The following is a 26,321-nucleotide window of genomic DNA, read 5'->3' on the forward strand; positions in this document are numbered from 1 at the left end:
TGTTAAGAAAAAATGCGGAAAAGGTCTGATAAAAAAGGCTAGGTGGGCTCCCTGTGGTCAACTCAGCGGAATACCTTCAAAGTCATGCGTTCTCCGAGCTTCAAAATGGCGGGTAAAATGATTTCCACGTGAAATACTTTGTTTATCTAGTGATTTTTAAGGTTTTATTTGCCTTGATTGATCCCGATGGCTCCAGTAGTGGCATCCAAAACTCCACCTTTAAGTCCTCGTAGTCCACCAAGGAAGAAAGCGAAATTTTCTCTTCGTTTGAAGGGAAAAAAGACGAAAAATGAAGAAGATGATTCAGAAGTGAAAGCCAGCAACGTGTATTCAATATTCATCTCGCCATCGCAAAAAGACGAGAATTACGATGAGAATAATTTATATAAAGAACCAGAGATCCCTGCTCTTCCTCATGCAGGGTTGTTGAACCAAGGGAATACTTGCTATGCTAATGCAGTTCTTCAGGTACTTCGATATTGTCCTGGTTTTGAGCAACTTGTTGGGCATCTTGCAAGCAAGGTAAGCTTTACCTCACACATACCATAAATAAATAACGGTCGGGGCCCCGGTTGTATGGAGCCTGGATAGCGCTATCGGACGGATAAATCTTATCCAGTGGATAAGTTTAATGGATAACAGCATCGACTTATCCAATGTAAAATAAAGTTAAGTACCTATATTTAACGTCGGTAGTTCCTTCAGTTGAAATTCAACTGCTATCAATGGAAGCCGACGGTGCGCACTTTACCCCCTCTCTCCATCAGTACTCTGTTTTAAGGGGGAGGGGGGGGGGAACTCGTTCGAATTATCAAACCACCCCTGGCGACGAGCTGTCAGAATACACAAGAGTTGGGCTCCAGCAGCCTTTACTATACTTTCTTTACATACAGTAGTTACATATATACTTTATTCTATTTTCATTCATACATCATATACATCTTTAATACTTATTGAGATCCAATTTCCATATACCCCATACCCGATGAATACAATTAAAATCAGAAATACATAACGGCCTGTGGAGTGGGAGGGCACTGTAGGACAATATAAAGGTATATACATCGCAATGTGCTGATATCAAGGCTGTCATTCTAAAGATTTTGGATCACATCTCCCGTCCTCCTGGTTAGTGCCCCAAATCTTTCAGAATAGTATTGTCATTGAACAATCTTTGGACCTATGGTGTCGTCATGACCGTTTTGTATCCATTTTTCAGAATTGAATAATTTGGGGGCTGGCAGCCCTGTAATATGACTGTGGTTAATTGGAATTGGAATTGATCTGTACTGTTTTAGGAGAAGGATGTTATGAATGATGAACAAGGCACCACTAAAAAAAAAGATGAAACAGAGGAACTTATCAGTCAGTTAGAAGAGGTATGATGTTATGCATGATTTTCATACATTGAACTATACATTTTTCTGTCATTTCCCTATTCATCCATCCATCCATCCATCCACCCACCCGACCACCCAACAACCCACCCACCCACACACCCACCCATCCATCCATCCATCCACCCACCCAACAACCCACCCACCCACCCATCCATCCATCCATCCATCCATCCATCCACCCATCCATCCATCCATCCATCCATCCATCCATCCATCCATCCATCCATCCATCCATCCATCCATCCATCCATCCATCCATCCATCCATCCATCCATCCATCCATGCAGGTTAAATCTTTATTTTGAATCTTTCAAATATTTTTTAAAAGCTTTTGAGCCAAATGTGTACTTTTGAAGAAGATTTCATACAAGATAAAGAAAACTGCATCCATCTGAGTGAGAAAGGAAACAATCTTGTCTTGGCTGCAGAAACTTATAAATTCATGGAGGCTTTCAGGTAACCATAAATAAATATTATGAAAAAATAATAAGTATTTTCTATGGTTATTAACCCTTTCACTGCTAGAGGCTAAAAGGGTCCAACACACGCTCTTCCTGGAACATAATGAGGGTGTTTTTTATTTCTCAATATCAAAATGAAAAACATATGCTCAGAAGATATTGAGGCCTTATAACACACATCAAAGCAGTTGATAGAATCTGATTGGTTAGTGATCCAAAAAACAATAGCCCATGTGTTTCAACACATAGAAATGTCCTAGGGGAGGGGCGAACGGTGAGCTTGCAATGATAGAGAGCTTTTTTAACACCTTGAACAATTATTATTCACATGTCTCTATCATTGCAAGCTCACCGTTCGTCTTGCTTCGATGCAAAGGCACAGCTACCTTTCAAGATGGTGCAGGGAACTGTGAAGGGGACTATTGAAAAGCAAAAATGTCTTTCTGCTGGCTGCTTTTGGCCACTCTAGGAAAAATGTAGCATTTCTGGTTGAAAGGGTTAAATGAGCCTTGGCTTTGTCAATCAAATTTTTGATGGGCCGAGTGCATTCCTAGTCACAAGAGACAAATATTCATGCAACTGAACAGCCATTTTCCCATGGGAAATAAGCTGTTGAGTAGCAGGAATATTCTAATATCGCTCATGATCAGAATGCACTCTGCCCATCACAAATTTGATTGACAGAGGAAGTTTTCTGGAGGTGGTCAGTTCCTAGAAACCTGGCATGGGCTGTATCTTTGTAACACTGTTTCAGTTAGGGACGGACCATTAGATATTTGAGGGGGGTAGGGGTAGGCCATTTATTTTGTGCAGGAATGTTTTTACACCTCATGGCTGTGCAGAAATGTTTTTGGACATAATTTGGGATTCGTTTCTGGCATTTTTCTTATGCACGATTTCCCCCCACCCCCCACCCCGCTCTTTAAAGCTGTACAGCAGCAGGTAGGCGGACTCGCGGAGGGGGTACCGGGAGACACGGGTATTACCCGCGCCAAACCCTATGCGTCGGCAGCGGGTATTACCCACGCGATAATTCCCTTACTGCTGCTGTGTTTACGAGAGTAGAAAAGGTAGCCGAAAATGGTTGCCGAAACAATGGGTAAAAATATACTCTTTTAACTGCTGCTGTGTTTGCGAAATCTATGTATTAAGTTAAAATATTTGTGTCGCAAACGAAGGTTAAAATATTTCCTAGATATAGATGGACAACATCGCGCGCATTCAAAACAAAACTGTACGCAAGCTGCGAACCCAGGTATTGGATCGTTTGGACGCCGACTTCGCCTTCACGACATTCACAGAAGGAGACACAGAAGAAATCATGGATGAAGAAAGAGCCGAAACGATAATAGACCTGATGCCTGAAGGTAACTACCGTTTACAGTTAACGTTTATAAAGTATTACGACGGCGACTGGGTAATAGAAAGAGGCTGTAACCCTATTCGGGCGTCTGGTAAGCAGAACCTGTTTGTCTTAAATAAGCAAACGCGCCCCGGAGCGCTGGTAGGCATCGACGCGCTGTTCTACGAGGTTGCTTACCCTGTTACGGTAGTTATCTACGGTGCGTATGAGATCAAAGAGCCAGACGTTAGGAAACTCAAGCCAATGCGACATCCCGGCAACTGCGTCGGGAAACTGGTAAGGGAATTCTTTGAAGATTCCGCCCGCGGAGGTAAGTTAACTCCGAAAAGAAAAGAAGCCATCAGGAAATGGGAAAACGCCACCTACAAAGCTGGGGCTACGATAGACAACATCAAGAAATTAGAAATTGCCTTAGGAAGGCGCATACACGTGAAAGACATCACAGACGGGTATATTTACCCTGGGACACATAAATACGGCGGCAGAGGTGCTCCTATAGTCATCTACCAGCATAACGGACACGCTTGGCGAGAACTTCGATTCCCGCGAAAGAAAGAAACCAAGGTCTACGAAACCTCCCCGTTGGTGAACTTGATTCATGAGAACTCAATATGGTTAATGGATTCGGAAGGAAGCCAGTTTATGACCCAAGACGGCACTTTGTATCGCCCGGAAATCGAACACCAGCGCATCCAAAGCGCCTGTGAAACCCTTGGGGAAGACTTCTCAGACGAGGTCCTCAGCTCTCGTAGTTTGGACTTCTTAGCCGCAAAAAGAAGGAATGGGTGGAAACCGACCCCCAAAGAATTCAAAGACATAGCCAAAGCCTGCGTAGAACACGGCCACGGCGGTCTTTGGAACGTGGAGTACGACGAGGAAGAATACGTGTCCTTAGACATGAAGCACTGCTATCCTGCGTCATTTAAAGGCCTGGGATATTGTAAGGAATATTACGACCGCTACGGCCATCCAGATTCACAGTTCTTTCGTGTGTCCTTAGACGGCAGCTACGACGCGCCAGCTACGGGGTTCGTCAGATTAACGTCTTGGAAGTTGGCTAAAGACTTGCACCCCATAATTTACGCATGGTACGGGAAGCATCTACAAGAGAAAGAATGGATACCAGTGCCATTGTTAAAGTTCTTTGAAGAGCGTAAGCTCCTGAAATACACAGCGCATGAAGCCATACTTTGCCATAGCGCCTACACGAAGTGGCTCCCAGAGCACAACCCAACCGCCCGAATTGTCATAGGCAAATTTACCCAGGGCGCTAAGGAGGGAGAGAAGCACATGCAACGGCGTTTGATAACAGACGAAGGAGAGTTAAGCTTCCTCATAAAACGTGCCCACGATCAAGGAACGATGGTGTCTGTAGAGAAATGGGATTACCTCGTAGAAGATCAGCTGCACAAATGGAATGCGCTGTGTTATTACCAGGACCATCGGCCGCAGTATTACCATCTGCGTGCCAGTATGCTCGCATATGCGCACATTAACCTTCTCGCAATGCTCTTGCGGTTTGACAAAGAAGACATTCCACGCGTAGCTACGGATTCCCTATACGTGAAACCGCACGTATTGGAAAAGATGAAGGAATTCTACACTGCCGATGAACTCGCAGAAAGTGGCCAGTGGCGAGTCAAAGATGAGGAGATAAGGTCTTGGAGGGCACGTGTAGAATATCACGGCGAGCATACCCGCGGTTCCATTACGCCGACGGAAGAGCCACTGGCCTCAGTTGCGGACCCGATATCTTACCAATGCTTTTCCTATCTGTACGGTACCGGAGGCAGCGGTAAGACGACGCGTGTTTTGGAACTCTTTCCTAAGATAAAGGTGCTAACTCCGACGCATCGTTTGGAAAGAGAACTCTGCGAAATGGGCCACGACGCACAAACCTACCACAGCTTCTTTCGCTGGAATGGTCAAAAGTGGGTACCGGAAGCTATCCACGACATTCCTCCGGCGATACTTTGGGATGAAATTTGTACTGTGCCCTTAGAAATCCTCAAAGAGTTCGTGGAATTTCTCCGTGGGAAATGTCAGGTAATATTTGCCGGAGATCCATGCCAGCCTCCTCCAATAGCCGGAGAGATGCCCCACGAATGGTTAAAAGATCTAGTAGACCATGCGGAGGAAATTAACACAGATTACCGCAGCAAGGATCAAGTAAGAAACCTGAAAGCGGAATTAAGGGGGCTCAGTGACGCCGAGCAATGCAAGACACTGCGCAAACGCGTACGAGCGAAAAAGTACGAGGACTTTCTATACGCCTGGCACCCTAAGGATCTGGTGCTAAGTAGTAAGCGCGCGGCACAATCTCGCATACAAAAAGACTTACTCAAAATACACCAAGAGCGCTTCCCTACGCATCCCGTACCCGTTTGTTATAAACCCCACGACACCCGCATGCAGCGCCGCGACGTTTACGTACCCGGTACCGACATCCAACTGCAGAACGCAGTAACGCACGATAAAGCCTGGGTGCCCATAGAAAAGGTGGAAAAAATAACCTCCCATCCAGACTGGCGCTTGGGCTATTGCATGACAGTCCACAGCGCGCAAGGGCTTACCATAAAAGAAACCTTATGGATCATAGACCAGCGGCTGTGTTGGAGCAACCTTATCTACACCGCCGTAAGCCGTGTAGAATATGCCAAACAACTAAAAAGAGCCTGGGGTCCGCAACTGCGTTACGACCGCACCCCCGAAGACGTAGCCAAAGAGAACATTGCTAAGAAACTCCTTCGCTACAAGCGGCACGACGAAGAAAAAAATATGACGTTCGACCTATGCGTGGATGACGTCTATAAGAAAGGGGCAAGGTGTGCCAAGTGTAACATACCACTACTATGGAGGTTTGACCCGAATGATGATCAGCAGTTCTCCGTGGATCGTATGAATAACAAACGCGGGCATTGCAGAGGCAACGTAAGACTGACATGCCTAGAATGCAATCGGGCGCGTGGAGCAGCACTACTCTGAGTCTTTGGGGACTATGAGCAGCTCTTCCTTGACGAATCCGCGACTTGGGCCATTTAGGTAATACAACACGGGTTGCCCTTCCTTGGTGACGGACTTCGAAATCTTATACGTTTCCAAAGACCAGTTAGGATCCGTGGCTCTCTTACTGCCACCTTCGAGTTCCCCCAGCTGATAGAGGTATCGGACCACTATGTCGCGGGGGAGCTTTTTTTCCTTCAGTCCGACTGCCCTTGAGCTTCTGACGTAGGACTTGTGTTCCACGTGTTTCTTCTTCATAGCATCCCTGGGTTTCATTCCCGTAGCCCTGGCCGCCTCGTTATTTAAAGCCGCGACGACCTGGGGGAGCCTCTGAGTCCATTCCCTGTTGCGTTTGGAGGGATCTTCCAGCTCTTTCCAATACTGGTATCCAAAGAGACGCTCGGCCAAGGTCTTATTGAATCTTTCAACGATGCTCTGACCCCTGTGGTACTCAGCTTCAGCTCTCCTAATCTTGGTGTTGTGGTCTTTCAGGGTCTTGGTAACCACGCCCATGAACTCTGTCCCCGCATCCACTTGCAGCAGCTTAGGCCATTTCAAGATGCGCTTATAAATCCTACCTAGGGCTTCTGCGACTTCCCCAGAATCCTTGCTGGTTATGGGTTCGGCGTCCTTGTATCTGCTTGCGATATCAACTACGGTCAAAGCGTATCTATAGGTCTTTCTTCTCACCTTGTCGTGCGGTAAGAAAAGCAAATCCGCCTGATGAACTTCATTGGGGGCATTTACGGTAAAGCTGGGCCTGGGAATGTACTTAGGCACGGGAAGATAGACCTGCCAGAGGGTTTGTTTTTTTAACCAGTTCTTAGCCGTTTCTTCTGATACCCTGGCCGCGGTCGCGAGTTTCTTGATGGCCGACGCTCCTCTCCAATAGCCTTCGGGCCCATAGTACATCCTCTTGAGTTTGTCCTCTATGCAGCCCATTATATGAATTCCAAAACAAGATTGATCTTACGTCCGTTGAAATCCACCATCTCTCCGTCCACTTTAATGGTGATGTTTATGCTTTCTACCAAATTAGACAAGTCATAGCTTAAAGAAATGGGGGTGTATTCTACCAGGTCAAATGGATTACCTTTGGGCAGAAACTTAGACATAAGAGAAGACTTTTTTCCATTGCTGTAACTATTGACCAAGTCGCAATAGACTTCATAAGAGGATGCAACTTTCCATTTCACAGGTATGGCTGTGTTGGTAATTTCCTTGCCTGAGACACCTAGTAAAGATCCCAATGCGTCGTATTTTCCTAGGGTTACCGAGAAATTGTTAGGAAGATTATGTTTGAAGGTCATTTCGTGCGGCAATCCTGTGGTGAGCGTATAACCGCGCTTGGCGAGCTCCTTAGCAAGGGTGATTGGTGTGTAATGTCCATCGGGTAGCATTACGCCTTGGTAATTGTTAGACCCCTTATGCACGGTGACCATGCCATTAATTAAATTATACCAAGAATTGTACAAAGAGCAACTAACCAACCGAACCTTACGGGCTTTAATGGGGGGATTTAAATAAGTGGTAAAGTCATTCTTGTTGCTTTCCAAAAAGACGATCATATATTACAGGGGACAAGTCCCCTTCTAGAAGCAAGCTACGCTTAGACTAAATACGCCAAAGCTACGCCTCCAGCCAGCCCTGCAACTCCTACAAAGACCAACTCACTATCTTTTTGTTTCTTAGAAGGCTGGTAGTAATTCTTAAACTGAGGCTTTCTCAACCCCGTCGATGCCGCGGGGTGCGCCTGTGCATAGAGCTTAAAGGCGTAGTCTGTGTTTTCGAAGTTCTTATCCGCCTGCATTTTGTCTTGGTAGTTCTTGTCCAACCAATCCCTGTAAGCTTGTCTTCTTTCATTCCAAGCTGCCACATCTCGCTGATATTTCTCCAGCGCCAAGTCGTGTCTCTTTCTTTCAGCTTCGAGACTACTTCCGCCAGTTGCCGCCTTTTCTATGTACTTACCTGCGTAACTGGCGCCAGTGAATGCTAAAGCAGCAATTAGTGAACCTCCTATCATAGCAGCCATTTATATCTTAGAAGGGATGTACTTTTCCTTCCGTAGGTAATCCTTTACCATGATAGCCCCGCCCACGGCAGCGGTCATCTTAGCAAAATTAGCAAAGCACTTGCTTGGGTCTTCAGTAAAGTCTTCTTTGAGCACTTTCTTACCTACCCAACCAATACCCGCAACGATGGAAGTAATGATAGCTGCTTCTTCAACAGTTTTCAATAACGCAGTTGACATTATATTACAAAGCGAGAAGGTTATTACTCCATCACGGGTATTTTGCTTCTAGGCTCCTGCGTCACATGCACGGGTTCTACTTTTGGCTTTGCTGCCCGCCATTGTAAGTAGAGGCTGCCTGCTGCTATAGCAACTCCTAACGCGCCGATGACGTACCCAGGATTAATAAAGGATTCCTCTTCTTTTTCCTCCACCTTTTCTTCTTTTTTGGCTTTGTTCTTCCTGTTCATCTCCGCGAGCTTCTTCCCCGCCGCGACTCTGCCTGGAGATTTAGCCTTGGTAATCTTTTGCTCCTCTTGGGGCTGCTCCTCCGCCTTTGATTCAGCTTCACTCATTTATATCTAAGGACTTGAAGGACTTGATAAGTAACTTAAGGTAACCTGGGTAAGTACTTGAGAAGGACTTGATAAGTACTTGAGAATGACTTAAGTAAGTACTTAAGAAGGACTTGAGGCGACTTGATCAGGTACCTCGGCAAGTGCCGCCTGGAAGACCTTTTCGACTTCTTTGTCCTTCTTGAAGTCCTTCCAAGACGTTGTAAGTTCTTTCAAGTCGACGTGCTGAGCTACGTGAAGTGCCGCGGAGGCGACTGCCATTAACTTACCGCACTTCAAAGACAACCACCCACAGGTTATCTTAAGTTCTTGGGCGATAACATAGTCCTCGCTTATGTCCTTCCGTAGTTGCTCCACGTCGTCTATAGGCAGCGCAAGTCCAAGCAATTTAGTTGCAAGTCGGATAGCGGAGTCTGCTACGGTATTCGTGGTCTTACTTGCAAGGGCAGCCTCATACCTCTTATGGAACTTCTTTACTTCCTCCTCTGACAGCTTATTAACTTGCTCATGGGTTAGTTCCTTGCCTATCATTTCCTTGCACTTCCCAGAAGACACAAGGATGTTAAGTTGTTCTTTGAGGTTATTTTCGTCTAACTGTGTGGGGACTTCATCTATCAACTGCTCAATCTCCATATACATTAGGAGTTAAAGATCGCAGGTCTTTATGGAATACGGAAACCTCAAAGAGAAGATCATCTTGGAATGTTGGTGCGTCTTTAGATGCCGCATGTATTCGTGTAACTGTTCCTTGGATATTTCACCGCCGTAGTCGCTTAAGATGGTTTCCAGGTCAGACTTACTTGGAGTATAAAATACGACAAGTGAACCTATGTTTTCCCTAAAAGGCTTGGAGACACTGGTAAGCTGCTGCGAGAGCAACCAAACGCTAATGTTGTCATGTCTGCCGCTAAAGGCGAGCTTCACTAATTCGGAGGTGCGCCTTTTTACGTTGTCCCCGCAGGCGATGTCATCCAATATGAGCAAGGTTTGCGTATCTTTAGGGAATTGTTTGTGCCAAAACTTAAGATGTCCAGATAGCTCGTTAGGGTCCAAAATATCTACAAAGAAGTCGTCATCTTTCGCGCCCACGCCCGTCCAGGTGCGGTTATTCACGTAGGTGGGGCAAAGTAGCACGATATAGTCGAAACGGTATCTAAAGGGTCCTAATAGCTGCTCTACCACGAACTGGGTCTTTCCGCAGCCGGTGGGTCCTACTATCAGAGCGTTACAAGGCATGTGATCTGGGTTCATTTATATCCCTTCTTTCGAAGGGAACTTGTTCCCTGATATATATGGAGGACGTTGACATACCCGTGGAGGCTATCAAGACATTAGTGAGCACCTTAGAGGAGAAGACAGAGTTGCATAAGATGGTAGAGGCCCAAAAGAAGGAGATAGACGTCTTAAATGAGCGCATCAAAGAATTAACGGATCAAATGCACATCCTTAAGCGCGCGGAACGCTTCGGGGCGTTAGTAACCATGGCGAGCTGGGCCAAAGAAAGCGTGGCTGACTTTATGCGCTACCCAATCTAATGTTAAGATATGGTTGTCATTTTGTTAAGGAAGGTCGGAAACCCTCCTAGAAACCCCCTCAGAATGTTAAATGGAGGTTAAATTATTGTTAAGCTGGGCCTAAAACTCCTTCAAAAGATGCCTCAGAATGTTAAGATATGGTTAAATTATTGTTAGGGTTACCGTCAAACTCCTCCAAAAGATGCCTCAGAATGTTAAATGGAGGTTAAAATATTGTTAAGTATATATGGACTGCTTGAAATGTGAGAAGGTATTTAGTACCAAGCAAAGACTGCAATACCATGTTTGGCATGGAGTTTGCACAAAGAAGCCAATCAGTAAGGTCTGCAATGACTGCAATAGGGAGTTCAGCACTCTTCAGAAGCTGCAGCAGCATGTCAAGAAAGGGGTTTGCCGTAGAACTACGCAGTGTAGTTACTGTGCTAAGATCCTTAGTAGCCGCCAACGTCTTCAGACACATAAAAAAAGACACGAAAGAGCATATCGATACCTTTCAAAGGGATACGATCTGGAAGGGGTGGATTGTTACCAGTGCGGCGATCTGATGAATTGTGAACATAAGGATGATTACCTAAGGAATCGAATAGACTACTTTAGGAAGATAAATAGAACGCTACCCCGTTTTGACGAGTTAGAAGGTGTCCCATGGACTAACAGGGAATATTGGAGGCAGCAGTGTGAGAGATGTGGATGTGTAAGAGAGGAGGAACACATATTCGACTGTCTCTTAACAAAGTCTTAACCTCAGCTTAACATTTTGAGGCATGTTTTCAAAAAGGTTCCAACCTCCCTTAACAAAAACTTAACCTCAGCTTAACATTCTGAGGCATCTTTTGGGAGAGTTTGATGGGTCCTTAACAATAATTTAACCGCATCTTAACATTCTGGGATGGTTTCTAGGAGGGTTTCCGACCTTCCTTAACAATAATTTAACCGCATCTTAACATTCTGGGATGGATATATGATAGCCTACGCAGCAGCATTCCTTGGAGGATTACTAATTACCCTAAGTATATATGGACTGTATTACGTGCGAACCCCCTGCTGACTGCGTTAAAAAAGAGTCGCCGACCCTCATTGTCGACGAACCCCACTTAAACGACGCACTTACCCGCATAGGACCGAAGGAAGGATGCACTTTGCGACGTCAAAGGCCCAGCGGCCATCCTTCTTACCATACGACCTCAGATGCGTAAACTCCTGTCCTTCGATGACGTAACGGACGCGATCTGGCGCCCACAGGCTGTACGTGACATCCTCATGCGCCAATAACAACCGTAGTCTGTCTTCAAAGGCTACGTAATTTTTTATTTCATACGTAACGCCCTCCTTTAAGTCTCTCCAGTGTATCTGCCTCACAGCATTAAACGCCATATATTCTATGAAATATCTTTAAGTGCGTCTTTAAAGTGTCTGTGTTCCTAAAGCGCTTGCAGCACCACCTACAAGGCAGGCGAATTCCACGCGCATACTCCGTGATGCTCCTGCAGATGTCGTCGTAGTCGTTGCTTATCAGCACCTTAAATCCATTTTCCTCGTAGCCGTCTAAGAGGCGGCGCTGATCCTCAGACAATACCCCGTTGCATTTCGGAGTCTTCAGCTCGATGCAGAATCCACGGTACCGCCTGTGAGCATTAAGGATGAGCAGATCAGGTTGACCGCGTTGATATCCTTTCTGCCAGCACTTTATGCGCTTGCCGTCGCTGTCCTGCAGTTCGCCTAGGCCGGGCGTTACGAGCATTTGAGGGTAATACTTGCGAATGTAATCCACCACCTTTTTATGCAGGTCGAATTCGTTTTCTATTTTAAATACCAACTTGTTAGGACTGTTAAAGCGCTTGTCTAATTCGTACTTACCAGTCTTCCTTAGCGCGGGTAGGACTTCCTCGAATACCCAATCCTGGAATGCCTCTGCCTTTGGCATCTTCGAACTGAATATCAATTGATACAGCCCAGGTTCGGTTACGTACACAGAATGCGGGTGAATAGTAGAAGCATAACGATTCGTTACCCTTAACTCACTCAACCTTTTTTTTGTGCTTTTCAGAGACGTGGTCTTTGATAGCCTTTTTGGTGTTCTCATAGTCCAACGCAGCAGCCACTTCCTTCGCTTTGAAGTACAAAGTTTCGCCTTGCACTATGCATTGCAGTTTGGTGTTGTTGTTTTCGAATACGCGAAGCATATTATACATAAGGAATATTTTAATTTTTCGTTCACTTTGTTCACGAAACTAGTAGGCGACGCTTTTAAGTTGGTTCATTTCTATGCTCAGTTGCGCGTCAGACACGACGAAGACGTACGCGTTTATCTTATCGCCGTCACCCGCACTGGTGTTCTTGGTGCGCTTGATTTCCAATGTTATACCATCCTGCGTATTTACTAGGCGTAAACCCTGGCCATGTAGGTCTTCATCGTTCGTCGTGCGCATGTCAATCCACAGCGCATACTTATCATTAAAGAATTCCTCAGGGCTAATTTGGTCGCCAAACTTGCGCATTGCCTCCCTGTACACGTCTGCGGGCTTTATCCCCTGGGAGTAGACCTTGTTTGGAACGCCGTTGATATTTACCCCCACGTTAGTAATGTTGGGGTTGTGAAAGGCTTCGGAGTCGCGCTTACCGGCCTCGTAGGGTTTGGCAAACACCAACATTAACCCCGTGAGACTTCTTCGGAGGAGGTTAATGCTTTGGTTGATAACCTCATCCGTCTTATCCAAGAAGCTGAACGTCTTGTACATCACTACGTGGTCGTAAAGGAATGCCTTTCCGGAGCTGTATTCCATGCCAGCGCTACGGGCCAGCTCTTCGCTGTATACCGTTTCGTACTGCAGCTCTAAGTTGGTAACAGAATAGGGATGAATGCTCCCAGAAAGTGCCGTTCCGGACGCATCCATCTGTAAGATGTTCGTGGTATCCGCTAAGGTTACTTCAAACTGTAACTCGGATAGCTGTCTGGGATAATACGCGCCATGGTTTGTAATCACCTCGAAGTCCAGCGGGATAACATACTTAATGCCATAGGCGGTCTTTACCCTCGTCGCGTCTGCTACTGCGGTTGCTCCGCTGGAGTCGGTAGGTTGTGTCTTAGTGTCGCTGCGAACCTTACGTAAGATAACGCTGCCAATTCCCTGCTCTATTCTTTGTGCGCGGTCAAAGGCCGTTAACCATAGGTCCTTATAGGTGGTGTATAAGTCGTACCTATTTAAGTCCAAAAGGGATTCCCCGGCAAACTTGATCCTCATCTTAGAGACCAAGTTGCGGCCTGCGTTATTAATGACGTAAGTTTCTATTTTCGTACCTGGTTGTATTGCTAGGTCAAACCTTAACGCCAAGGTGCCAGGAACCAATACTAGGTTATCCGTTAGGCGGGGCACGCCTACATACAAGGTTTCTCCTGGTTTTGCGCTGCTGGGGGTAAAGGTAACCCGGTGAAAGGTTCGTTCTGCCTTTAGTCCGCCAACCTGCTTAGGTAATACATTGGGGTTTAACTTTGAGCTTATCATATATAATGGAAGTAGAAGGAACGGATTTTGACCCCCTTACCGAAGAAGGTCAAGTCGACATTAACGATGAAGAATTTGATGAATGGACTAAAAACGCGGAGGCAAAGCCCCTAATGTACGACATGGCCTTGGCAAGCAAGTATGGCAGTAGGTGGAGAAGCTTCAAGGCAGCCTTGAATCGCATGTGGCAATCAAAGAACCGCGGCCCCGTTCCTGAGTACTTGGAACTTCGAAACAGAGAAGCAACCACTCGGGAAACCGTAGAGTGGGCAACGCAAGAGCTAAGGCAGCGTTATCCCCATCTCGAGGCCGACGACATAAGGCTCACAGAACGCGGAAACAGAGTCCTCATAAGCGTCCAAGACCTGAGATTTCCTGACAAAAACCGCTGGACAAAACCACAGCTCCTTTTCGACGAAAATGGTGACGTTAGGGGTGACGTGGCGAGATTAAAAGGCTTTATACTAGCTACCGGAAGTGCGTTAGGAAGGTTGGAAACCTTGAATGAAAAAATTGCGTTAGAAAAACGCGCCGAGGGGCTGCAAGAAACGTTGGAAGAAAGGGAAGCAGAATACATGAAACAAAACCGACTACTTCTCGATGCTCAAAAAAGAGAACTTGACAAAAATCAAAGAATGATAGAAATGAGAGAACAAAGAGACAATGCCCTGCGCGATAGGGACCAAGCCCAAAAGGGCTTCAATCTCGCCCTGCAAGACCTGGATATAAGCAAGGAAGAAGCTAAAAACTTGCATATCACCATAGCCGGCTCTTTGGAGGAACGGCGGCAGTTGGTTGCCGAAATCAACACTAAAGAAGAGCAAATCCGGCAAATGAGTCAGGCTATTGAAGACCTGGAGGGGCAAATAGAGCGGCAGCAGGAAACAATCAATGACCAAACTCGTCCCGAAGAGGAAAGGGAGGCAGCCCAAAGGGAAGTAGAAACCCTCGAGGTACGCCTTGCGGAATTACAGGCACAAAAGGAAAACCTGGAAAAGGAGTTGGGGCTTACCACCAAGGAAAAGGTAAAAAGAGCTCTGGTGAAATATGGTATTCCGCTGGCGTTTGCGGTCGCTATTTCAAGCGTAGTAGGGGTAATCCTATCCGCTCTTAAGGCTACGGGCGCAGGCATAAAGAAATTAGGCAATGGTTTGACGGACTTGGGAAAAAAGATGGCAGCCGGCTTGCCTGGGCTGCTTGGTAGTGTTCTTGGCCTGGCACTTAGGGCCGGCGGAGAACTGTTGAAGTTCGTGGGGAATAACATTTGGATATTAGTCGTAGCTATTGGGGTGGTCCTCCTGAAGAAGATGAAGGGTTAATCTTGTCCTTGTGTATTACTCGAGGCTTATCTTGAGGCATTCTCGACTGGGGATAAGTAAAGATAGTATTCGCGCCGCCTTGGTAATTTGGTATCAGAGGCATAGCAGTCATGGTGCTAATGGGCTTATGACTCCAAGTAGCATCTGCAGGAGAATCATACGTAGAATAAGCGGCGTTTATCCCAACAAAGCCGGCATACTTAGGATTTGCGTTAAGGGCATCGCTGGGACGAACTTGAAGCTTTGCATATTGACAATTAGCTATCATATGAAAAGTCACCGACGTTAGGTTCTCCGCGCTTTTCGTTGGGGGCTCAAATGAGAAATGAGCCGAATGCCGGGCCTTATATTTTTTCCTGTAAGGTAGCAATGGGTCGTTGGTCTCATCAACTAGCCTAAACCCCACATTGCAGCTATTCCAGCCACTAATGCTAATGGTACACATAATCAATCCCAAACCACCAACTTCTGCCCACAGGTCAGTATCATACCATTTGTCCCCATAGTGTTTCTTATCTTCTAAGTAATAGGAAAACCAATCCTCCTTTGTGTGTGGGTTCATATATTTCAGCAAACATAGTTTGCTTCTAGAGACTAACCACCGTAAGAGTGCTAATGGTTGCGTGGTTAAAAGGCTTATCTCTTTGGTCCTCTATGCTATTTACCGTAACCTTTCCCGTATCGTCTACGCGCATTTGCAGCTTTACTTTCCCATGGCAATCGGCGACCATGTGGAAAGTCCAAACCGATAGATTCTCGGCGCTGCCGGGATTGGGTTCTACGGAGAAATGCGCAGGCTCCCTGTTGTTCGTTTTCGTACGCATAGGCTGCAGTATGCCATTCTCATCTAGAAACCTAAAGCCCACGTTGGCATGGCTGCTCGTACCAATGCAAATACTACAAAGGATTAACTTCTTTCCTGAGTAGTTCAAGTCCACGGACATCCCCGTGACATCAACCCAAGATGCCTGGTTGTATTTTTTCTCGCCTGTGTAAGTCGTATAGACACAATCTACTCCAGCTACGTAGGGGTTGTTCATCGCCATATATAATAGCTCAGACCAATGCTTGCAGCTGTTAAGCCGGCTTTTAGTAAGTTATGGTCATATTCCTCAGGTATCGTAGGCAGGACCTTCTTCTTGATTACGTTTTTTGGTTTCCCTGCGGGATTCTCTACGTGCTCCTTCTTTGGCTTCTCCACGAAATGGGGAATGTTCCTAAGAGTGTCAGAGTTCACGTCATTCACCCCAAATTTCATGTCTTTGGTAGCTCGTTGAAGTTTGTTGTTGTAACCCACGACGGAATCGGCGTTGATGACCAAATTACTTGGCATTAACCAACAACCAGGACTCAAGGCATAATCCAGTCTAACCTTTGATTGCTGCACCGCAAGTTGATACCTTTGAACTGACTTAGAGATCTCGTTCTCGATAACAGCGCTTTCGAAGAGGACAAGGAATACTTGTTGCGTTTCCTGTGACGCACCACTGGCATCTACGATGGGGCTGCGAGTGCTAACCTGTGCTCCTAGAATGTAATAAACAAAGGCTTCAATGCTGCGGTTAATCCTTGCGAGATTCTTTAGACCAATGCCCTTTGCGGCAAAGAAAGGCGCCCATGGATACTTCTCTTTGCTCTGAATGAAGTAAATCTGATTACCCTTTGTTCCGCTGCCTCCTAAGTCTGAGAATTCGTAGAAACTGGGATACCCCATACCCGGCGTTTCTATGCTGGCACCAACATACGAAGCATAGGTGTAAGTCTCTCCTAAACCATGGGCGGCACCCTCTTTGTTGCGAAAATCAGGGTTGGTAAGCTTAAACTCATTCCTTAATCGCTCCCATGCGACTTTGTCATATTTGTTATCCTTTGGGTCAAAGACAGTGTCGCCCGGAAGCGGCACTCCTAACTCAAACAATATCCTGCGAATAGTAAAAGCAACGTGGAATCTTAGGAAAGGAATATGGAACATGTCCGCGGCTATGCCACATCCTTTAGTAGCAGCCCAGACAGCAAAGTTTAACTGCTGCGGCCAATACCGCATGTTGGGACCTGATAACCATTCTCTGGATTCTTTCCCTGAGGTATGTTTCATGGCAGTTTCTCTAAAGATGTCTCTGACCTTTGTTTTAAAAGTCGTAGGACCCACGGGGATTTCTAAGGAGGTAACCATCTTAGCAAAGTCTTCCGCATCTTTGTTGTCGTAAAATGGGTAATCCTCTGTTGTCGGTAATAAATTCTCCGGGAAATTAGGTTGCCTCTCTTTATGCTTAACGGTCGCCTTTGGCTCCAAGTCCGCATTGCTGTACATCCTGGAGCCGTTGAAGTAAATCCCATCGGGTCTGCGCTCGAACTTACTAGGGTCTGCATGTGGAAACATCTTCCTAAAGGCCCTCCAATTCCAGTAATCTCTGTTGTCGTGATGTGGCTGCTCCTCAATATCATTCCCAAAAGCGTCGTGCATTAGTATATATAATGGATGTTATACCATCGGCACGTCCACTTTATCCTGAACTTCCTAAGGAACCTAACAAACTAAACGCTGAAAACTTTCGTCCGAATAAGGCAAACTTAATCCTGGCTTACTTGGAAGGGCAAACAAAACACTACGAAAAAGTTAGGAAGAAATACGTTAGAGCCCGGAGTACGCTACATAAGATTTCGATAACTTCAGGGTCCATATCCGTAGTGTTGACGGGCTCCGGCGTTGCTACTTCGCTTACTGGACCCGGAATAATTGTTGGAGTTCCTTTGGCCGGCGTTGGGGCAGCCTGTGGTATTGTTTCGGCTGTTGCTACGGGCATAATGAAACAGTTGTCAAGCAAAATATCCAAGCATGACACGACAATAGCTCTGTCTAGGGCTAAAGTAAATACAATTACCGATCTTGTCTCAAAGGCTTTGCGTGACAGAAAGATAGACGACGTAGAATTCTCGCTTATTCTGGCTGAAGAGGAAAAGTACGAGAAATTAAAGTCGGACATAAGGAACAAAAAAACAGTCGTAAAAGATCTTTCCGAGGAATCTCGCAAAAAGATCTACCAAGAAGCAAAAGAGGAGCTTCAAAGAAAACTCGCTCAGTAAACATCTGCTTTGAAAAGAGCGTGACAGGATTCTATTTACATATTGAACGACAGTCTAGAAAATATGCAAATTAGAGCGTAAGACATAAATATAATAATTTTCACATACGTAAGCGTCCTGTGTGTCTGGCGTTCGCTTGTGATCGTGGACTGGGGAGGCCCAGAGTCCCGAGTTCAAGCCTCGCTGCAGACACATTTGGACCGGTTGCTGTGAGTGAAAAAAAAAGCCTCCCCCACTTACAGCAACCGTAAAAAAAAGATAAAAAATGCAATTCAAGAAAAATATATGTGTGTACTAGAGGGCCTCTGGCGCGGGATGAAATAAGCCTCGTAAGCCCAAAATGTAAAAAACCCCACTGGGGATAGCTTGGTGTCCTGCGCGATGCGTTCCCCAGTGGGGTTTCTGGCAACGCCAGTTTTGCATTTTTATCTTCTTGGAATCCATCCTAACAGGGGGTGGTTGGGGTCTATTTTGTAAAATATTTCGTAGATTACGTCAGGGTAATAAAGAATATCCTTATCCAGCCGACAAAACATCCACTCGGCTTTTGTCATATCAGAAACCTCAGGAATAGAGTCGCCGGTAATTTCAGACAAAAGATAGGGAATAGCTTTGTAATATTTCCCTAGTTTTAATTTTTTCAATGTCTTCCGTAGACTTTGTGGGGTTGGCTCTTCTAAGTGGTCTATGATTTTCTTCTTTACTTGCTCGCCAAGATATACCGGGCGTAAACCTTGGATATGACTCATCCAGTCCCTAAAGTATCTTATTCTCTTATAAGGTGTTTTCTTACGACCTCCATTGGCGTAATACTGCTCTCTGGTAGCATTTGGTACGGCATTACGAATATTCTTACCACACTCGTAACACTGTGCTGACGTGTCGTCTTCTATTTGCATTTTCTTACCACAACAAATATACTTATTTGGCTTAGTAGGTACAAACTTGGGTTTCAAGCACTTTACACAGAAATCATAAGCAAACTCTTTACATTCATGCATCGTATATAAAACAAATATTTTAACTTAGTAATGTGGGGCACCAGTAAGGCCCGTAGAGAGCTTTTTGAATCGAATTACGCAGGTAATACCCAGAACGACCTTACGGGTAATACCCGCGGCCGACGCACGTACGTGAGCGCGGGGAATACCCATGTAATTCCGGGGGGTGGCCGCGAGTCCGCCTACCTGCTGCTCTGTACTTCAAATTTTTTTGGGTTTTTTGCCCTACCCCCCCCCCCTTCTCAAAAATCTAATGGTCTGCCCCTTAGTGGGTTTGCACTGAAACTTACCAGTACTTTATTCTTTATTTCAGAGAACTTTATCCAGCTTTTGAGAGCAACCTTCAACACGATGCTCAAGAGTTCCTGTGCTCTCTAATAATGGCACTACAAGAATCTGCTACAAGCAAAGCTAAAAACAACACTAACCACACAAACTGTAGCCAGTCATTGTATCAGCCAAATAGCAACCACAGCAAAGCTATCGAATCTAAATGCAACATCCTCAATGTCTCTGACATAAACGGCTCTATACCTTGCTGCATAGAGCATATGTTCCAAGGTAAACTAGTTCACCAGACGAAATGCCTTAATTGTGAAGAGTCTAAGCTGAGGTATGAAGACTTTCAAGACGTAAGTGTCCCTGTCGTTGAAGACCAGCCTTATTTAGATGCGAGAAAAAAGCTGATGTTGTCTCCCACGCCGAAGAAAGACAAGGAAAGTGTTCATACTTTGCAATGGGCAATTGGACAGTTTGCGTCGAGTGAATGCCTTCAGGGGGACAACAAATACTTCTGTGAAAACTGCAATACTTACTGCGAAGCTGAGATCAGGACTTGTTTTGATCGACTTCCTGGTGTTTTGACTATTCATTTGAAAAGATTTACTTCTTCTGTTGGGTAAGTTTTAACCATATATTATGTATTTACATACTCTATGATACACTGTTCCTTCCCATCAGCCATTGCAGCATGGGTGTATTTTCAATGGTGTGGTATGAAATAATAGTTTTACAATGTTTTCTCGTGGCACGATGGAATATCTTACTCATCAATTGTATTTTTTTGGTAAACACACTTGTCAGTGTGTTTACTATAAATAAAGTCACCTCAGGTGATATCTTTGTTTTGATGGGGGGGGGGGGGCAATTTTGATATTAAAATCTTTGAAAGCTTGGAAGATCTTCAAGGTTTTAGTGTATCTAAATTTGTGACTTCAGGCCATAGAAGTATTAAGATTGATACTTTAAGGAATTAATTTTACATGTTTTGACTTAAAGGTTGCTAGCTGCATATTAATTGCCCCCCTGTCAACTCCAAAAAGCCACGTGATTGATATAGTAAGCAATATAGGGGATACAAGTGACATGTGCATGGTATTTTCAATGATGTGGGATATATACTAGTTATACAATGGCTTTGAGTTGTGTACCATGCGTCACTCTGAGTATACGAAGAAAATACAAGTGGTATATTCCATATTAGCATATAACAACTTGCGTACTTCCTAAGAACGTGCGCGCTCATTGGTTAATTGGAGGTGAATATTGTACGATATTCACCTCTGAATCTCGGAATATTGAGTCGGCAACAAAATGGCATCGGCCGGCAATCGTTTTGCTACAATTTCCGATGACGAAATTGGAAAAATGAAAGTAAATGCCATTCCTATCAATACTAAAAAGTCAACGAAGTATAGCCTAAAAGTTTTGCTAAACGTTTTGCGTGAATTTGTCACGCAAACTGCAAGTTTCTGTTTGTTTGTTTTTATTGAATTATTGTATATAAAAATATGTTACTCTGTACACAAGTTGGTATATGCTAAAACAATATCGCCTCAGGCTCAGTGAATATTGGGGAATGTCTACCTCGCCGCTCGAAGACTCGCGTCTCGATAAATATTCCCCGATATTCACTTCGCCTTCGGCGAATAATTGTTAAGTATACCACTCAAAACCATTGTATAACCAGTGTATATTTGTATCATCCAGATTATCATCCAAGATTACTAGCAACCTACAAACTCCTTTTGTTCTATCGGTCGAAGAGTGGTGTTCTAAGAAGTGTCAAATGGATAGCAATGTGTATGAGTTGTTTGGAATTGTGGTACACAGTGGAATGACTTCAGGTAGTGGGCACTATGAGACGTATGTACGGCTTAGTAAAGACCAAGACAGGAACTATGAACAGAAACATACTGTAAGAAGTGGAGACGTGCACGATTTGAAAGAAATGAAGCACGATTTTAATGGATCCGTTGAAGCAAGTTGTTTTGAAGAGAATAGTGACGAGAAGTGTAGCGAGAGCCATGCTTCATGCAATGGAATTAAAAATGCTCCTAAGATAGACGTTAATGGGAATTGCATTGTCGAAGAAAATGAAATCAAACCCAAATTAAGAGGAAAAAGTAAGAGAAAGAGAACTAGAAAGGCAGACGATGAGAATATGAAGATTGAAAATGGCGCTGAAGTATCCGAGAAGAGTCCCGAAGGTAGCAAAGAAGCAAAGATAAAGAAAGTAGGAGACAATACTTCGGTAGAGGCGGTAGAAAGTCCCTCAGAAAAACAAACACAAGCCCGGACATCTTGTATTTCAGTTATTACTAGATACTTCCAAAGATCAAGGAAAGTATCTTCCGGGAATCGACCGAAAAAAAGTTCTAAAAATCGAGCAAGCAATGAAAATAATTCAAACTCGGGTAAGAATATCGAAGACGAGTCAAAGGACAATGGTTCAGAAGTCGAAGAAAACGAAGAAAAGCTACAGGAAATAGCTTCGAATGAAAAACCTAAAGGCTGCGGAAGCATAGAAAGTTACTTCAAGAAAACGAGTTATAAGTCGCATGGGAAGAACACTGCAAAATCACCTGCAATTCGCAAGCTACATTTTCAAGGGAATTCTGACGAAAACCCAATTTGTAACGGCAATTCAGATTCACATAAAGAAACAGGAACGACAGAAAGCCAAAACAGTAGCTCTGACGAAGAATTTCAAAGAACTGGCAGCAGTTGTTATGATGAGAGCTTAAAAACTGGATGGGTCCATTTTGACGACTGTACTGTCGCCTCGCTATCAGAGCAAGACATCCTTTCTATCTTATCGTCATCAGACTCGTCTTTTACTTCACCTTATCTACTCTTTTATCGAAAGATTGAATTGAAAAACGAATGAGTATTTCACAAACTATTTCTAAACATCACAATAGCTATGTTGGACAAGAACAATGCAACTTTCTATTCAAAAGAAGCCGTATCTTTTTTTATTTAATTTTTGTACGGCATTTCTTGACAGTGGTTTAAAATGCCCATATTTTTTTCTAGCCAACCAAGGTTTTAGCCCATGGAACATTTTGAAACTACAGCTATTTTTTAAAAGATTGCATGGTGAAGGTTTTGTCGTATATTGTATGTTGCCGCATAGCAAGCCAGTACTGCACTATGGGTGGTGTGAATGAAATCAGCGAAAGGACGAAATAATATGGTATTTTCCCAAACTTTTTCTGCATATTTTCGGCATATTTTTTGGTTTAAGAATAATACATTTTTCAAGCTTAGAAAGCAACTTGCGAGGATTCGGCATGCAACAAAACCTTTACCAGCAATTTTTGAAACAGCTGTATTTTCTAAGATTTCCATGTACGTTCTACTAATACCAATTATAAAACAACTGTTGTGAATGTCGCGTTCTGATTGGTTTGGTGCGCGTGCTTTGTGAGAGCACATTGCACACACGCGCACTTTCCGTTGCGTCATTCCTATCTAAAATAACGTTTATCGCAATTTGTATCTTATAAAAGAAATAAAAAAACTTGCTTGCTGTGCTGTGTGCAGTTATAAAGCACTTGGGACACGTGTCCAGAAGCACTCCGCTACGCGTCGTGATTCTTCTAACACTTATCTCATGTTCTGCCAACCCCCGTGCTTTATGACTGCACACAGCACGCTTGCGCGTTTTCCGGCTATTTCTTCAATACTGTATTCCTGTTCGCAAGCTGCAGAATGCAAATACAGTAGATCGATTTTAAATAATTCAGTTATACATTCAATTGCAAAGTCATTGTCAGGTCAAAAACATAGAACATAGAAGCTGAGACCAACATGGAATATGGGAAATACGTTAATTAGAAGTATCTAGTGATACAACTCGTGGGATGTTCATCGATTGTTGCACTGAAAGAAAGAATGGAGGCTTTTAAAACATGTTTCATATCAACTGTGTATACTGCAAATGAATACATCATAATTATGTCATGTCCCAGAATACCTTGAAGTCTCAGCTTCTGTTTTCTGTGTTTTAAACCTGACAGGGTTTTGCATTTGGATGTTTATGTATATCATATTTCAATCTTAACACGTTTCAGTATAATGTCTTCATAGTGTTTATTCAATAAATAGTATTTTATTTGGTAGACTATAGCATTTGTCTAGGTAATGTATTGTATCCAAGATAAACTAAAAAGAGCAGAGTAACTATAAAGACTGTATTCCTGAGTTACAGATCCTTGTTTTCGAAGAGGTAGCTCTCCTTGGCCAATCCGAACGGTGCAATTTCGATAATTTATTTAGTTTCATCTCCATCTCTTTCACTCCTGCAGAAATAAGGTAAATAAGCATAGAGCTCTAGCAGTAAGTCTGACGTTATTCGTATGGAAAAAAACAATTTCCGGGTTCAAAACGAAAAGCAGGTCAATAAAGATTGTTCTTACTTTTACTTCATGACAGGATTTGTTTCCTCTCATTTGAATGTTTTAGACGCGAACAGGTAAATAAGACTCACTGTTCTTTTTATTTTGATGTTAATTAACGTGAGTTAATATGCAATATGGCAGAGAAACCGTTAAGGCTAGACCTTCAATGGCGACTTAACTGGTTTGAATGTCGTCAGATAATCTAAAACTGAAATTAATATTTATAGCCTACATCAATATTGATTTAACCGAGGTAGGATAATAACTTGAGCAAGATCATCTTTGGAATTTGTTTATTTAAACCTGCGGATGGACTTTATTGTGTTTTTTGTAATTTTGTGTTGGAAAAATCTAATCTCGAACTTCGCAAATTTGGAAAATATTCTATTCTGGAGGTTGCCTTGGAGTTTAGTGATTATGAAACTTTTTCCATCACATTTATCTAAGTTGTTATGAGAGGGGTAAAAAAAACGTTCAAATGATAAAGCAATTTTTAGGAGCAGAAAAGTGAGATTTACGAAAATAAGAATTTGAACTTAGTAAATTAACTAAACTACAAGGTTTTTGATCATGGACGCCCGTGGAATGCTTATACAGACATATCCTTGACAAAACAGTCTCCTTGAGTACTGGAGTGTATGATCTCTATGTTCTATAAAAATCTAAGATACGAGCGGGGGAAAATTATTAAAACCCTTTGGCAGTTTCTTAGACCTTTCAGTTAAAAGAAAACGCTCTTGAATAATATTTACAGAAATGAGAAACTACACTAAAAGTAAACAACTTTTTTTTGCACGCGTTGAATTCGAACATGCCAAGAATGACATGACATCTCAAAGTGACTTGAGAAAATGGCAAAAAGAAGCATTTTAAATCCTTTTAAATATCTACTAGATAAAATCCAGGTATATTTCTGTTATAAACAGCTGTTCTTAAACTTCATTTTGTTCTTTTACAGTATATAAGAAAGATTAAAGAAGAGCTTGAAAAATTAAGATCATAACGGCTATTTTAGATTTTATATAGTGCACTTTCTCATTCTTCCGGAAAGCAGCTGAACACTCCTTCGAATTTAAGGCAAAACATGGCAAGAAGAAGCATAGTTTTCATTTCGTTCGATCCTACTTGATAAAATCCAGGTATATTTTATAAACAGCTACTCTCAAACTTCGCATTTTTGTGCAGTAGATAAATGGATTTAAAGCAGAACTTGCGAAGATTATTGTAATGGCTATTTCGTTGTTTTCTATGGTCCATTTTTTTCTTCCGAAAGCTGCTAAACAAACTTTTGAAACTAAATAAGGAAACGAGCACACAAAGAAAAGAATAGAGATGTAAAAAGAGCTTAGAATAGTCTTTTTCAAGCTCGATAAGTTTAATTGAGGTGGCATATTTTTCACCGGTTGCTCATTTTCGCCTTTAGATTCGTCTCGAGATTCTCTTGATATAGCCTGCTTGCTTCTACTTGCATTTGTCCTTGCGTCTTTGTCGCAAGATAGTTCTGCTAATGTCCTTGAAGGAGATAATATTTCTTGTTTTTGAAGTGTTATTTGGCCTGAATTATCTTTTTCAACTTCATTTTCTATTCGTTTTAAATCAACTGTTGGCTGAATGTTGCATAGACTTTGTATTTGCCTTTGATGTCGGCGCACAATTCTGTATATGCACAGGTAGCAAATTACTACAATGATTAGCAAAATGGTTGTCGCTATAGCCGATATCGACTGAAAAAGCTCGTGGTTCCAATGATAAGTCAGCGTAAACGGGACAACAGAAATCCAGATCTTTATAATCACGAGCGAAATTCTTTTCGATGTCACAAGTTCAGCGTATCTTAGATGTAAGCACAAGCTTAGGAAGCGGTCCACGCTTATAGCGGTAATCGTAAAAACAGACACGCCAGATAAGTAAATTGAAGCGAATAAAGTAAAAGGATGGATCTTAGACTCTAGTTCATCAAGTTTTAAAAGTATAGTAGCAGTTCTTGAGATACGTAGAGGCAATGCAAACAACCCAACACAAATATCTGAAACTGCAAGACTGCAAAGAAGAAAATTCGACGGAGTTTGTAGAACAGGAGTTCTTTTTATCGCAAAAACGATACAGAAATTTCCAATTAACGCTGGAAAGACTAGAATTGAATTCAGAATTGTGATAACGAGGAAAGAGGTTTCCAGGTTGTATTGAACAACGAAAGACGAAGCTGCTGTTTCTGTAAGGTTTAAAACTTGGGTCATGATTTCGGTCTCATTTTTCGATGAAGCTGTTGAGACGTTCATTGTGAGCTCTTGCCTGCTTTGAGGTAATATTATTACTGAGGATCAAAATTAATAAGTGAGTAGTACTTAAACTGATATTGATGGACAATGTCAAGGCTTTTT

At 43.4% G+C, this 26,321-nt stretch overlaps 2 protein-coding genes across 2 annotated transcripts; one reads left to right on the forward strand and one right to left on the reverse strand.

The window, feature by feature from the left end:
• The first annotated feature begins 109 nt into the window (after positions 1–109).
• On the forward strand, positions 110–23,932 carry LOC116304272 (ubiquitin carboxyl-terminal hydrolase 1). The gene is made up of 5 exons (XM_089038885.1): positions 110–522; positions 1,299–1,379; positions 1,729–1,856; positions 19,569–20,153; positions 21,245–23,932. Exons 1-5 carry the CDS (start codon positions 187–189, stop codon positions 22,422–22,424), a joined length of 2,310 nt encoding a protein of 769 aa, XP_088895011.1. The 5' UTR covers positions 110–186; the 3' UTR covers positions 22,425–23,932.
• A 1,019-nt stretch (positions 23,933–24,951) lies between these two features.
• LOC116307136 (uncharacterized) lies at positions 24,952–26,219 on the reverse strand. The gene has a single exon (XM_031717290.2). It carries the CDS (start codon positions 26,217–26,219, stop codon positions 25,062–25,064), a length of 1,158 nt encoding a protein of 385 aa, XP_031573150.2. The 3' UTR covers positions 24,952–25,061.
• Positions 26,220–26,321: the final 102 nt, after the last annotated feature.

The sequence above is a fragment of the Actinia tenebrosa genome, unplaced genomic scaffold, assembly GCF_029948245.1.
Source record: "Actinia tenebrosa isolate PJP-AT-01 unplaced genomic scaffold, QUT_ActTen_1.0 PGA_scaffold0__85_contigs__length_37466705, whole genome shotgun sequence".
Classification (NCBI taxonomy): domain Eukaryota; kingdom Metazoa; phylum Cnidaria; class Anthozoa; order Actiniaria; family Actiniidae; genus Actinia; species Actinia tenebrosa.

Bases quoted from the DNA above. Each gene is read 5' to 3' on its own strand.
- LOC116307136 (XM_031717290.2), bottom strand. From the start codon at position 26,219: ATGAACGTCTCAACAGCTTCATCGAAAAATGAGACCGAAATCATGACC.
- LOC116304272 (XM_089038885.1), top strand. From the start codon at position 187: ATGGCTCCAGTAGTGGCATCCAAAACTCCACCTTTAAGTCCTCGTAGT. The intron at 1,380-1,728 runs GTATGATGTTAT...ATTTTTTAAAAG, and splicing joins TTATCAGTCAGTTAGAAGAG to CTTTTGAGCCAAATGTGTAC. The intron at 1,857-19,568 runs GTAACCATAAAT...TCTTTATTTCAG, and splicing joins AAATTCATGGAGGCTTTCAG to AGAACTTTATCCAGCTTTTG.